At 38.2% G+C, this 14,426-nt stretch overlaps 2 protein-coding genes across 3 annotated transcripts; both read left to right on the forward strand.

The window, feature by feature from the left end:
• The first annotated feature begins 2,355 nt into the window (after window positions 1-2,355).
• On the forward strand, window positions 2,356-6,450 carry CIPK9 (CBL-interacting protein kinase 9). 2 transcript variants are annotated; one of them, XM_008234845.3, is made up of 13 exons: window positions 2,356-2,735; window positions 3,253-3,315; window positions 3,410-3,481; window positions 3,638-3,826; window positions 3,968-4,021; window positions 4,119-4,244; window positions 4,333-4,422; window positions 4,619-4,741; window positions 4,893-5,000; window positions 5,304-5,420; window positions 5,541-5,672; window positions 5,893-5,963; window positions 6,080-6,450. In XM_008234845.3, exons 1-13 carry the CDS (start codon window positions 2,544-2,546, stop codon window positions 6,084-6,086), a joined length of 1,344 nt encoding a protein of 447 aa, XP_008233067.1. In that variant the 5' UTR covers window positions 2,356-2,543; the 3' UTR covers window positions 6,087-6,450. The 2 variants fall into 2 exon arrangements, with proteins under 2 accessions (XP_008233067.1, XP_008233068.1); XM_008234846.3 differs by having other exon boundaries at window positions 2,365-2,735; window positions 3,410-3,461.
• A 3,767-nt stretch (window positions 6,451-10,217) lies between these two features.
• On the forward strand, window positions 10,218-12,530 carry KCS1 (3-ketoacyl-CoA synthase 1). The gene has a single exon (XM_008234844.3). The coding sequence runs from the start codon at window positions 10,722-10,724 to the stop codon at window positions 12,333-12,335; it is 1,614 nt and encodes a 537-aa protein (XP_008233066.2). The 5' UTR covers window positions 10,218-10,721; the 3' UTR covers window positions 12,336-12,530.
• Window positions 12,531-14,426: the final 1,896 nt, after the last annotated feature.

Consider the following 14,426-nt stretch of genomic DNA (forward strand, 5'->3'; position numbering starts at 1 on the left):
GGTTTTGATTTGTCTAATTTTTTGCAATGATAATCTATGAATGTATACTTAAAAAATAGATGGTTTGAATCGTTGTAAAAAAAATCGTAGAGGACCCAAAAAAATGTCCCTCAAATAAAATTATTTGATAAATCCCTCAATAAAAATGACTATATATATAATATATAATATAGCATATACTAGCAGGTAGCATGCCGTGCAGGATGTTGATGGGAATTTTTAGGTCAACAACATGATAGATATAGATTGTGCAAGGTTTCACCTTCAAATTGGAAATTCAAATTGCAGGGTTTTATCTTGGGATGCATTGTAGTTGGGCAGGGCTTTAAGATAGGACCTATTGAGTGGCTCCCAGCTCTTGCCTTCCTGCTTCTGCATCTTGCACTTTACACTTTTGACCCATTTTCCTTCTTTAAAAATGAAAGAAAGTTTTGTTGTTGCAACCCAAAAGCAGAACTCAACCTGTCAGCCATAACTTGGGTTGGTTTTTTCTGCAATGCCAACAATGTATACCATACAACTATACAGTATAAAATATTACAACAACTTTGCTTTCCAAAAATATTCGTTTCGCCTCTTAAGAAAGTCCGTAACGAGATCATAAGTCTTGACTTAAGTGACATAAAGCTCAAGCTTTCTTATAATAAGTCGATAATCATTTAATTTAATGATATTTAATCTCCACTTTGTTAGAAAAAGTCATGAGAATTATGTCTTGGACAAATAATTATGTCTGGTGTATCACTTGGACATTTTCAGATCCAACAATACATCTGTTATTTTTCAAGCCCAAATGAGATTTTTGTTAGCTAGGGCTTGGTCTTGTAACTTGAGCTTTAAGCATTGTTTTGTTTCTTAAGGCTAAGCAGAAAGGGTTTGTGTTTTGACCCAAAAAGAAAACCTTGGGTGTGTTTGTTAAAGCCCAACCAACGCATGCATAGCATAAGAATTGGTATATGTCGACACCAACCGAATGTTTCAATGGCGATGCTCAAAGGTAATATGTCGTGTTGCAGCTACTGTGGTGCAGTTGGCGAAAAATTACTCAACAAAATATTGTCTTGATCAACCAGCCTAACAAGAAAAACATTTCACGGTTCACAGTCCCACTCAAAACTTGTGGACACAGTTTGGACGGTTACATGATAAGATATATTACATGGAGGAGGCATACATTCGATGAAAAGATAGGAAGCTTCCTAGAAAGCAAAGTAGTCCCCTTGTCAAAACCATTGAATCCATATATATTTGTGTGCTGAAAAACACTTGTATGAAATAAGGATAATATTGTTTTGTTATTTTCAACCAATCACAAGCTGTTATGTAAAAAAGTTATCTCACGTGACGTGTGTCCATAATGAGTATGAAATAACAAAATAATATTATCTCAATTTCACCTTTGCATGTCAATGCGGCTGAGTGAGTGACGCGTTTCTCAATTATTGCACGAGAGACCTCAAGTCTTGCTTATCAACATCTTTTGTCTCTCCTACGTAATTAGCAATCTGGTCTTACTCACAATTACACTATTGCCCTGGTCCAAACAAACTAATGAATTGAACACCAATAAATTGGGTGAGCACCAATACTACAATGAAAGGATGGTTCCCAGATTATACGTATAATTCATCTGATTGATTTGTAAAGTTAGGTTAGCATTTCATGTGGTGTTACGATCACACTCATCAACTTTTTATCTTTTAAATAATTACAATGAATTAATGGTGGATGAAACGTAACACAAACCATAAATAGGTTTAACTTTAATTCAAAGCGTCAGTTACGCTTTCCATTTTTGTTGTGTTTGGATGAAGCGCGAATAACTCTGCGACCAATAAAATAGGGTCCAAATTAACAACGGGCGTAAAAAAAAATTTACAAATTTATAAATAAACCCAATCCTAGACATGTATTTATAAAAAAATTCAAACACTATTTAAACATAGAAACACACCCAAAATCAACCCCAAAGTTAACAATTGTATATTTTTTTGGTGTGTTTATAAATGGGTTTTGAGTGTGTGTAATGATGAATTTTGAGTGTGTTTATAAAGTATTTTGGGTGTTGAGTTTTTTTTATAATTTCAGCTCCTATTTTGGGTGTTTTAGTGAAACTCAAAAAAATTCCTCTAAAGAAGGGTGTTTTTGGGAAAATATGAAAAAATAGACAATTATCTTTGATGAAATGAAGCAGAGAGGACAGCCATGGAAACTTGAGAATATCAGAAACATGTGGCTGATTGGTGGAGTCATGTGGTGGCTTTGCATCATCATCATCGTTATCATTCCCTCTGATGGGCCCCACACGTTCTCAACACGATAACGAAAACACCGTAATCTCCCAATTCCATTTTCATCTCTTCATCATATGCTACTCTCTCTCTCTCTCTCTCTCTCGCGCGCGCGCGCTCTCGTTGCCACCCAAACCAGCCCAACCCAACCCAAAGCCAGCAGACGCTGAAACAAACACCAGCTTATACTAAGTAGACCCCTTAACATTGAATACTCTGTCTCGGGACCGTGTGATCTTGATCGGACGGGGGATGGAGAAGATGAGTGCGGCGGCGAAGTCCCCGAGGATGAGAACCAGGGTTGGGAAGTACGAGCTAGGAAAAACTCTGGGGGAGGGCACCTTTGCCAAGGTCAAGTTTGCTAAGAACATGGAGACTGGAAAGTGCGTGGCCATCAAAATCGTAGACCGTGAGCAAGTCCTCAAGCACAAGATGGTCGAACACGTACGTATCTATGCCTCTCTCTCTCTCTCTCTCTCTCCCTTAAGCATCTCTGCTTATGAATGGGGTGGCAATGGGACCCACTCGAATGCTTTATGGTAAGAGATGGGAATTCAGTTTAGTTGAAGCTGGTGATCATTGTGTTGCGGAATATTGTGGTTGGTGCATGTGAATTTTTCTGGTTTGGTATTTGGTAATTAGACATGTTAATATGGTGGGTTTGATGGGAGGTTACAAGTTTTTTTAGTAGAAATCTGTGTTTGCAATTGCCAAACATGAGTTAGTGAAAGATTAATTTTGTTTTTATTTATTTTTTTATATACTTATTTATAACTTTTTATTGCCTTGGTAGGTGAGGTGATAAAAGAAAAGAATAATGAAATTTGTTCAATAATTTATTTTTTAATATATATATTATTTACCATGTGCTCAGCATGAGAATGAAGACAAGACATCGATCACAAATTGTTTTTTTGGGTCGAAGATCACTAATTGTTGTATTTGTTTTGTATATTGACAGATAAAAAGAGAGATATCAACAATGAAGCTGATCAAACACCCTAATGTTACACAAATGTTTGAGGTACCATCAGCAACAATCCCAATCACTTGTATTTTATTTTTGTTCAAGCAGCATTCTTTTATTGAAATCTTCATTTGGGTTATTATGAATATAGGTCATGGCAAGCAAAACTAGGATCTACATTGTTCTCGAGTTTATTGATGGGGGTGAGCTCTTTGACGAAATAGTAAGCAATTGTTGTTTGAACCTACATTCTTGGGGTTACAAAATACTCTTCTTATTTGAGTAGTTTGTTCTTGCTTTCTTACTTATGTGGTCAGTGGACACAAGTGTTATGTCTCTTTATAAAGCATTCCCTTATTATAAGCCTTTTGTTTGCTAGGCCAAAAATGGGAGACTGAAAGAGGATGATGCCAGAAGATACTTCCAGCAGCTCATCAATGCTGTCGATTACTGCCATAGCAGAGGCGTGTACCATCGAGATTTGAAGCCCGAAAATCTTCTTCTAGATTCGTGTGGCCGCCTTAAAATTTCAGATTTTGGACTGAGTACGTTCGAACAGCAAGTGCGGGTGAGTGAAACTTTTGCGAGAAAGCTTTATGATGTTTAATTCCTTGTTGTTAAGTTGATTAGAGATTTAAGTCAGACATTGTGTTGATACTGTGTAATGTTGTGTTTCATTTATATCATATCTTATTTGTATTTTTGGCAGGAAGATGGGCTGCTTCATACTGCCTGTGGAACTCCAAATTATGTTGCTCCTGAGGTATCTGCTTCTGGCTTTTTCATTGCAGGAAAATAGGTCATTGCAGTGGTGCTTAATTGTTTATAACTATTTCTCACATTTGTCATTTTTGTATTAGGTGCTCAATAACAAAGGTTATGAGGGTACATCATCTGATATTTGGTCTTGTGGGGTCATTCTCTTTGTGCTTATGGCTGGTTACCTGCCTTTTGATGAACCAAATCTTATAGGGCTGTACAGAAAAGTATGTAGCCAAGTTTTGCTTCCTCTGTTTAAATGATGGGAATCTCATATGACTAACTTATGAGTGCATTGCCTACTCTTAATTTCAGATCTGCAAAGCTGAATTTTTATGTCCATCATGGTTTTCATCGGGTGCAAAGAAACTGATACAGCGTATACTTGATCCAAACCCTGTTACAGTGAGCTCCCAAACCTTTTCTCAGTGCTGAAATTCTATAAGTACTAGCTATTTCTGCACATACGTTCTTGAACATCATTATTTGAGGCCATTTTGATATGAGAATGGGCATATAATATATAAATGCATACCATCTTTTACTAAAGATTTGCCTGGCTAGGTGTTCTTTAACTTCTTTTTTTCTGCGTGTGTGCCAGCGGATAACAATTCCCGAGATCTTAGAAAATGAATGGTTTAAGAAAGACTACAAGCCAGCACAGTTTCAAGAGGAAGAGGATGTAAATCTTGATGATGTAGATGCTGTTTTCGACAACTCGAAGGTTAGAATTGGACAGAAGTCAACTTATTCTCTAAACCATGCATTTCTTTAGTTCAATTTATTCAGAAGATTTTTAAAAATTTTGAGTGGTTGATCGCATTATTTTTTAGTTTTCACACTAAAATAGTCTCTCTCTTTTTTCTTTGCTGCAGGAAAAATTTGTAACAGAAAGGAAAGAGAAACCTGTATCAATGAATGCTTTTGAGCTTATTTCTAGGTCAAAGAGTTTCAATCTGGAAAATTTATTTGAGAAGCAAACGGTATGTAGCATAACATTTTCCTAATTTCTTGTTATGAATGTTTTCAATGCGGCGCTATAACTATAGTTGCGAAATACATGTTCTGTTCCAATTTTGCTAGCCAGGCAGAAACTAAGGAACCCTGTAAAAGTTAGGATCATCAGAAAATCAAGGGTGTGGGCAAATGGTGTTTTGGGACTTCTAGGTTTTGTTGAATTAAGAGCATGCTTAGTCTCAATGGGCCTTATAATACTTTATAGTGCCCAAAGTTATTCTGCTAGTGATTTGCTGCATTCTGATCATTTGGAATTCCGTACTATACAGGGTCATGTGAAACGAGAAACCCGTTTTACTTCTCAACGCCCTGCAAATGAAATCATGAATAAAATTGAGGAAGCTGCAAAGCCTTTGGGGTTTAATGTTCACAAGAAAAACTACAAGGTATGTGAATTTTACTCTTTATCGGACTTGACTTAATATGCTAGTCATCTTATCAGAACAAGCTTCCTGTTGTGTTTAGAAGTTCCAAGCAATATCTTTGCTAATTCCAAACAATTGCAGATGAAGTTGCAAGGTGACAAACACGGAAGGAAGGGCCACCTCTCTGTAGCCACTGAGGTGTTCGAAGTTGCACCTTCTGTGCACATGGTAGAGCTTCGCAAAACTGGCGGCGACACACTAGAATTTCACAAGGCAAGCCAACACTTTCGTTTTGACCTTTGTAGTTTGTGGGAAGATATAGGAAAAGAATAGAAACAAAAACCATAAAATGCAACAAATTTGTTATTGTTCTGCTTCAATTTGCCTTCCTTTTTCTCACAAATTTAACAAGACCATTTTAGGCACTCTTTTTATTTATCAAGGGACAAGTTGCCATTGACTGATTCTGTCTTCTAAATGTCTATTGCTGCAGTTCTACAAAAACTTCTCATCAGGTTTACAAGATATAGTATGGAAAACTGAAGAAACTACTGAAGGATCAAGGTTATCACCCCTCTCTTTTCTTTTTCCGTGCGCGTGCTCAAGCGTGTGTATGTGTGTGTGTGCGCGGGCATTTTCACGGAGAGCATGCTTGACTGACTGTTTGATTGTCTGTGCAGGAAATAAAACTCTCCTTTCGGGTTCATCTCTTCATTGTTTCTTCTGATCTGTTTGGCCTATAGTACTTTTAGTTCTGAGCCCTATACGATGTACAGGGAACTGCAGTAAGGAGATATGAAGCCCTCAAAATTGAGGTCTAGATTCTTTTTCCTTTTAACTGCCTCTATGAACTGAAATCCGTCAACGTTTTTGAAGAAGCTGACTACATTCAGTTCATAAGGGTGAAGTGAGAAAACTCTTCATTTGCTGCTGTAATGGGAGGTTGAACATTTTAAGAGACAATCATATGACACTTTGAAGCCAAAACAAAAAAACAAAAAGAGTTGCAATTTTTCCCTTGAATAAAAATAATGTGATTCTTATGCCTTAACCGTTTCATCATTCCATGCCACTTGAGTCAAAGCTCGTAAGCTTCTGTTACTTATTTATTTTATTTATAAATATAAAAAATAAAAAAATAAAAAAAACTTAGACGGTTGGGGAGGGGGACGTAAAGCCAAACACAGGAGCTTCTGTCATGTTGATAGTGGCCACTCGCCAGGCAGGCATTTTACTGATTAGACCTGAAAATGAAGGGTGTTTGGCTTGGAGAGATTTTTGATTGACCAGTTTCTTTGAAGTTGTGCATTTTTTATTTTGTAGGCGGGAGGTGGCCCTGTGTTAATTGAAGTTTTGACAGGAAATTATGTGGTCTCTTTCATGCTTAACACGATTTGAAACCAATAATGTCAACCCAACCACATATATTGTCGAAAGTCATGTTTAAGAACCACATATATTGTCGATAGTTTCATTATTTTTCTCATGTTTAAGAACCGTTCCTTCCATCCAAGGGGTTTGTAGCTAACTGGTTAAGAGTATTTGCTCTTGCACTTGAAGTCTTATGTTTGATTTTCCTCTCTCTCGATATCACTCGCTTATATTAAAACCTTTAACAAATCATGCATTTTAACACATATGGTGTAACATTTCGTGGACAACACGCGACATGTGGAGCCATGTACAATTAATTAACTCTGAATCTAATGATATATTTTCCTATCCATAAATGAAAAAAACTCCTAACCCGCACAACCGATGCCAAACCCTACCAAACTCCCAATTTATTAGATTTCTGCTGCAATTAATTGGGAAATGGCATGCTGTTATCAGGTCACAGTTGGCAATAGATAGTCCCCAAATTTTCCACTTGGTCATTGATTGGATTAGTTTCTAGTTAGCTGCTACAGTGGATAAACTTGTCATATCTCACGCTTGGTTGGTCACCATTAATTTTTGTACCAAAGAAGAAGACATCACCTGCACAAGTTTCTTTTTTTTTTTTTTTTTTGGGGACATTGACCAACCAAATCCAGATTTTGTGCATCTCAGCTCTCTGGCCCAGTATTAAATTTAGAACAAAAGTACCGGGCCATCTTTGCCTACCCAGTAGATTAGGGAAGCTGTTTAGTTTTTGGTCAATGTATATTATAAAACCTAAGCACTTATTACCTTACCTTACTTTGTTGGTTAATCTAGCTTATGGGTTGACTAAGATCAAGTAAACAATCTTGTTAGGAATTTTTTTATGAAATAGGGCCAGTCTATGTGCCATTCACTGAGTGCTACCATAGCTTTTAACAGGAATAATTGTTACAACTTTTTGCTTGTTTATTCTTCTGACTGTGACTGGAAGCAAATAAAAAATAAAAAATCACTTGCCGGCAAGTAATTAACGCTTTGAATTTGTGATATTATATTAATTATTCAACCAAGTAACCTTCGGAAATAATATTTTTTTCTAAATTTTGTGAAAGTGGGTAGGTAAATATAATAGAAAACAGCTAACATCTGGGTTTGATGTGGGATGCTATCTCCTATTCAGATTTGGATTATTACACATGTACGTATATATGCAGGCGATTATAGAATTTATAGTTGAAGTTATGTGGAATAATAGGTTATCATTCATAGTTCTTGGTGTAATGCAATTTATCTTTGTTTTTGTTTTTTGGGTTACGGGGATGGCCGAAGCCAAAAGAAGAAAAAGCAAAAAGTAATTTCTCTTTTCAATATTAGAAGAGATGTCAAAGTTCGAGTCTCTCTTAGAGATCTCCAACCGATGTGTAAAAGTGCCACATAGACATTTAACAGTTAGAAATAACATCTCACATCACTCCAACTAATGTGTCAAAGCTGATGTTGAATGAAGGCCGGAGGTTGAGATGTTATTTTTGACATCCGAAAAGAAAGATGTCAAATGAATATTTTATTATTTATTCTTTTCTTTTATTTTTAATTAAAAATAAATCAATATTAAAATGTAATAAAATATTAATTTAATTTGACATATCAAGTGAAGTGTAAAATTGTGTAAGATATCAAATTGCCACATCAACCATCAAATTTAAATTTGATATTTGATATTTGACATCTCCCTTGGAGATGCTCTTAAAACATAAGCTAATTAAGGAAATTTCTTAACACAATATTGTATGACTCACTTTTTACTATTTTCTTTGGGTTAATTGTTAATTTCTTCTTGTATTCATTACGGTGAAAGGGTCAAAATCTAACTCCATGAAGTTTTACTTGTTTATCAGAAGATAGGCAAATAGGACTGTGATTTTTTATTTTTTATTATCATTATTTTTTTGCTTGTGTTGGTGGTTGCTACTGTACTTTATTTTTGGTTGTGTTCATGAATTTACCATGGTGGAGAGTTTCTTTTCCTTTCAAGTTTTCATGGTTTATCATCAGTGCACCCATCTGTAATTAGTGCTTCCGTCATCAAAGTTGCATTCAATTACAAAAAAAATTATAATATGTGCAAGGGGAGCAAGGGACTTTTATCCACATCCAAAAAAGTGATCTCCACTTATACAAAAATTTCTCAAATTCATAGTAAATTGTGGGGTGCGACTCATTTGATTGAAAAAATGTCACATTAAGAATGAATTATATGACATGACTCAAAGTTCAAGTTAGTCCTTAATTAATCAGCCTCTTTTAATACTCAAACTGCAGTCTAGCATGCCCATAGCGTGCTCGAAGAGCTTTTTAAGTTCACAAAACCTGAAGTCGTCGATGGAAAGAGACAAGACAAACTATAATTGGTTTCTTATAAGAAAGTAGATGTATATCCAATTTATTGAAAACAACTAAAAGGATTTTCTTTTAAAAGAAGCTAGTTATGCAATTTGATCTTCTAAATGTAAGGATTAGGCGAGCTGCTCTGCATCAAGAGTTTAGTCATCAAATTGTCAAAGTAGTCTATCCTTTCAATGGCAAGTCGGAAAAAAAATCCTTGCCTGATATAATACTCCCGTTCTCCTAGGATCATATATGTAAAAACTACTAATTACCATATTCAAACAATACATAAAAAATAAGTAAATTTAGGTTTTAGCAAAAAAAAAAAATTCACTTTTGGAAAAAGCCAAAACTTTTTCAAAAAAGATAGAAAAACCTCTCAACTTTCAAATCAAAGACATGCAAATGTAAAGGATTTTTTAGGAAATCCAAATATAAATAAGGGCAATTTTGTCCATTTTGGCTTCTTTTACAAATTTTCTCTCTCCTTTGTGTTTTTTCAAAGTCTCCCTAAAAAATATCTGATTAATACGAGGGTGTTAATGCCATATATTATCTCATATTTATAGGAAAAAGAAAGTATGGTTTAGCAATTAGCACTAATTCTCCGAGTTGAAGTCCTTGTGGGAAATTGATATATAGTTGTAACTGACCGAAGAAAGAGTATTGTTGTTTAGCTAATTCATGGAAAAACGGAGTAAAAAACACAGCAGACGTGGCGAAGATTGAGACAGTCGTTGTTTGCATTTGCAATGTCTGTTTGGTTCTTCTCGTAGACCGTTTAGCGGCTTCTTGTGCTTGCTTTGACTCTTCCCTCCATTTAATGTTCTTTGATGGCTAGTCAGTCAGCTGCACCCACCGGGTCGCCACCGGCCCATGTGCAACTTCCCCAGAATACCCCTCGATTTGCCCCTTCCACATCTTCCACATTACCAATTATAAAACTAATATAATTTATAGCTTACCCTCCAAGTATTATTGCACAATCAAACAATTGGCCCCCACCAAAAGGCCAAAAGCAGTGCATATTTACATTTGCATAAGTGGAAATGTCAAGAATGTGCAACTTTTCAGAAAAGAAGGGGAAGAAGGACCTTTTAGTCTCCTCTTCCCCTCCTCCTCCTCCTCCTCCTGCTCTCTCTCTCTCTCTCTCTCTCTCTCTCTCTCTCTATTATCTCACATGGGCCGCATAGTAAATTTGCCCCCATCAACATATCCCCCCAACATTAATTTAGTCTAAACCCAAACGGTGGTTGAGCTATCTGCCTATCCTTCTCCTTCTATGAACTACTCACAATTAATTCAACATCATTCCAGCTTTCTTGCAGCACCTTACTATTAATTCCCATTTTCATGCCCCCCCCTTCCCCATTCTTCATCTTCACAACTTCATACCCCCCTCTCCCCCTCTCTAGCAGTGTTCGTTTTCGCTTCTTTTGTTCACACACACACGCAAACGACTGATGCTAGCATAACTCTTCGACTTATTAGAAACAGTGCTTATAATTTGGTGCTTTATAAAACACAGAGAGTGATTGTTTGAGAGAGACAATCAAATTCATTTCATCAATGGATATTGCTCATGCTAGTAGTAATAGTAGTATAGACATGGACAATGAGAGATTGACGGCGGAGATGGCTTTCAAGGACTCGTCCTCCGCCGTCATCAAAATCCGCCAACGCTTGCCGGACTTCCTGCAGTCCGTCAAGCTCAAGTACGTCAAGCTCGGCTACGGTTACTCTTGTAACGCAGCCACCATTCTCTTGTTCCTCTTCATCCTTCCTCTCTTCGTGTCCGTAGTGATACAGCTCACCGGTCTGGAGTTGAACCGGATCACCGAGCTCTGGACCAACCAGGCCGTCCGCCTCGAGAGCATCGACGCCGCCACCCGCCTCGCCGGTTCCGGCGTCCTCCTCTTCTTCCTCGGCCTCTACTGGGCCAAGCGGTCCAGACCGGTCTACCTCGTCGACTTCTCGTGCTACAAACCGGACGACCAACACAAGCTGTCGGTCGACTCGTTTCTAAAAATGACCGAAGACAGCGGCGCATTTGCCCAGGACACGGTTCAATTCCAGACCCGGATTGCGAACCGGTCCGGTCTAGGCGACGAGACGTACTTGCCGCCCGGAATTACATCCAAACCGCCTCAGCTGTCCATGGAGCAAGCCCGGTCCGAGGCCGAGACGGTAATGTTCGGCGCGCTCAACTCGCTCTTTGAAAAAACCGGAGTCAAACCGAGCGAAATCGACATCCTCATCGTAAATTGCAGCCTGTTCAACCCGACGCCGTCGCTCTCCGCCATGATCGTCAACCACTACAAGCTCAAAACCGACATTAAAAGCTACAACCTCGGTGGCATGGGCTGCAGCGCCGGTCTGATCTCCATCGACCTCGCCAAGGACCTCCTCAAAGCAAACCCCAACTCCTACGCCGTCGTAGTGAGCACCGAGAACATCACCTTGAACTGGTACTTCGGAAACGACAAGTCGATGCTGCTCTGCAACTGTATTTTCCGAATGGGCGGCGCCGCGGTTCTACTGTCGAACAAAAGCCGGGACCGAACCCGGTCCAAGTACGAACTCGTCCACACCGTCCGGACCCACAAGGGCGCGGACGACAGGAATTACAATTGCGTTTACCAGCGGGAGGACGACAAGGGTACAATCGGCGTGTCTCTCGCGCGCGAGCTGATGGCGGTTGCCGGCGATTCGTTGAAAACGAACATCACGACGCTGGGCCCACTGGTGCTGCCGTTTTCCGAGCAGGTGCTCTTCTTCATCACGCTGATCCGGAAGAAGGTGTTCAAGGCAAAGGTGAAGCCGTACATACCGGATTTCAAGCTCGCGTTCGAGCATTTCTGCATTCACGCCGGAGGGCGGGCCGTGCTGGACGAGTTGGAGAAGAACCTGCAACTCACTGAGTGGCACATGGAGCCTTCTAGAATGACTCTGCACCGCTTCGGCAACACTTCGAGTAGCTCGTTGTGGTACGAGCTGGCGTACGCGGAGGCCAAGGGCCGGGTCGGGCGGGGTGACAGAGTCTGGCAGATCGCATTCGGGTCGGGTTTCAAGTGTAACAGCGCGGTTTGGCGGGCGCTCCGGCCTATTTCGGTCGGGGACGGGTTGGGTAACCCGTGGATGGACTCGATTGATAGGTACCCGGTTAAAGTTTCAATCCGTTAGGATTTGTCTTTGGCGGCGCCATGCCAACGGATCAGGATGCCCCAGTTCCTCTCATGTGGAATTACATGTGGCTGGGTTTATTTTATTTTATTTTTAGATTTTCGTTTGTATTTGTAATATTTTACTGAATTTCTTATGATGGCACATTATAAAGTGAATTATTTAAAAGTAATTGGAAATTAAGGTCTTCACAAATACACACAGTGTTTTCCCTTTTCTTAATACTTTTTTGTTTTTATTAGCGAATTGCCCACTTGCTGGATTTAGAACATGTGTATTGAAAGGTTTCTTCGTCCAATTCCAATAGATGGGAAAGGGACCAAGATTCCAAATTTCCATGGCATTGACATGTAACTTCAATCCTCCGTTTCGATGCGTGAAAATAACTCAAAATTTAATTACAAATCAAAAATTTAAGATGAGAAATTAAGATAATGTTGTATAATTACAATCAATTTATTTTCTATTTTATCAATATAACTTCTTGTTCATATGTGAAATTCGAACTTAGCATATCTTTCAGATTCGATACTTTATGTGAATATGCATAGGTGTGTCTAGGGTTGGAAAACGCAAGTGGATTGGGTTTTCCCTCTTTTCTGGGTACTTGTTTTGAATCCTTCCCCACTTGACATGGCCATGCAAACTCACATGAGATGGGCATGTATGGACTAAGGATTTGTTGTGGATATTTAATTTGATTGGGAATATTACTTTTTCGTTTTATTGCTGAGCAATTTGATTGGGACATGTAACAATGTTGGTGCCCAAATCAGTGACCAAGAGGGTGGATTGGTTTCGACCAAAAAAAAAAAAAAGAGGGTGGATTGGTTGGTTTTGGGATTATCCACATGGGGCTTCAGTGGACTGAAGCCACAAACATGACTATTCATTATTATTACTTTTCTTTTTTTGAGTCAGTTCAAATTTATTTATTTATTTATGGACATTTTACATTTATTAGGTTTTGTAAGTTGCATCTGCTCGACACTGACTTGCAGGAATTGGGGGACTTGATTTCCTTTTATTTTTTTTTTTGGGTCAAGGGGACTTGATCTCAGTCCCATCCCATCAACAAAAATGACGTGTTTATCTCATCAATTTGCACAATTCAATCATTACTGGTTTGGTCTTGTAGGCCCTTCCCATTTCTCACAAGAACATCCATTGCGTTTCTTTCTTTGTTGCATCAGAATTTTCTGCTTGAATCTTTGCTTGAGTTAAATCTGAGTGTTCACAAATTTTCTTGAATACAAGTGATAGTTTAAACTAAGGGGAGGATGGGTGGTTTCTCACACATACTCACTACTAATGTGCCATAATAGTTGGAATATTAGAGAAACCACTAATTTGAAAATCAATGCCATTTTCATTGAGCGTTGACAAGTGTTCACAAATTTTATTGATTTGGGAAGGTCACGAAAGTTCAAACTAAACCTGCCCCTTCCCCAACAATGGCATTCATTATGATAGAGTTAATGAGTTAGCTTTTTTGAGAGAGGGATTTGTCGTCCGTTCACACTTACACTTTCATTTGTTAAGGAACAAAATCTCTCTCATTTTCAATTCCGCAACCCACTAAACAAACCCTAGGCAAGTGGGTTAGGTGAAGTAAGCCTCTTTACAAGAGTTCTTGCTTCCTTTTTTTCTTTTTTCTTTTTAAATCTAGCTTATTGTGAATGTATGACTCCCTTCACTCATTCTCTCTTTGAGACTTACACTGAGATAATTATGCAAATGGAATGTAAATGTGACTTTATATCCAAAAATTTGCATATGCAATGGGAGATACTCTAATTAGATATTTTAAACTAATAATATATGGAGAGGGGAATTGAACTCAAGTGCAAAGGTAGCAGGCATACTACCTTAGCCAACTATCCTAACTCATACTTGCATTCGTTATTTTGATTCAATGAACAAAACTTAATACTTCGTTAAACTTTATATTTTTAATTTAAGTACTTGTTTATATATTTTGATAATATTTTTCTGTAAACCGTGTATCCCTCTCGTATAGTGAATGGCTTGAATATGGACTAAGGTTAGGGCTTACACCTAATCTCCTGGTTGAGGCACTTACTGGAGGAG

Source organism: Prunus mume, linkage group LG5 (assembly GCF_029339155.1).
Source record: "Prunus mume cultivar Tortuosa linkage group LG5, ASM2933915v1, whole genome shotgun sequence".
NCBI lineage: Eukaryota > Viridiplantae > Streptophyta > Magnoliopsida > Rosales > Rosaceae > Prunus > Prunus mume.

Bases quoted from the DNA above. Each gene is read 5' to 3' on its own strand.
- CIPK9 (XM_008234845.3), top strand. From the start codon at position 2,544: ATGGAGAAGATGAGTGCGGCGGCGAAGTCCCCGAGGATGAGAACCAGG. The intron at 4,423-4,618 runs GTGAGCTCCCAA...CGTGTGTGCCAG, and splicing joins TTGATCCAAACCCTGTTACA to CGGATAACAATTCCCGAGAT. The intron at 5,001-5,303 runs GTATGTAGCATA...CGTACTATACAG, and splicing joins ATTTATTTGAGAAGCAAACG to GGTCATGTGAAACGAGAAAC.
- KCS1 (XM_008234844.3), top strand. From the start codon at position 10,722: ATGGATATTGCTCATGCTAGTAGTAATAGTAGTATAGACATGGACAAT.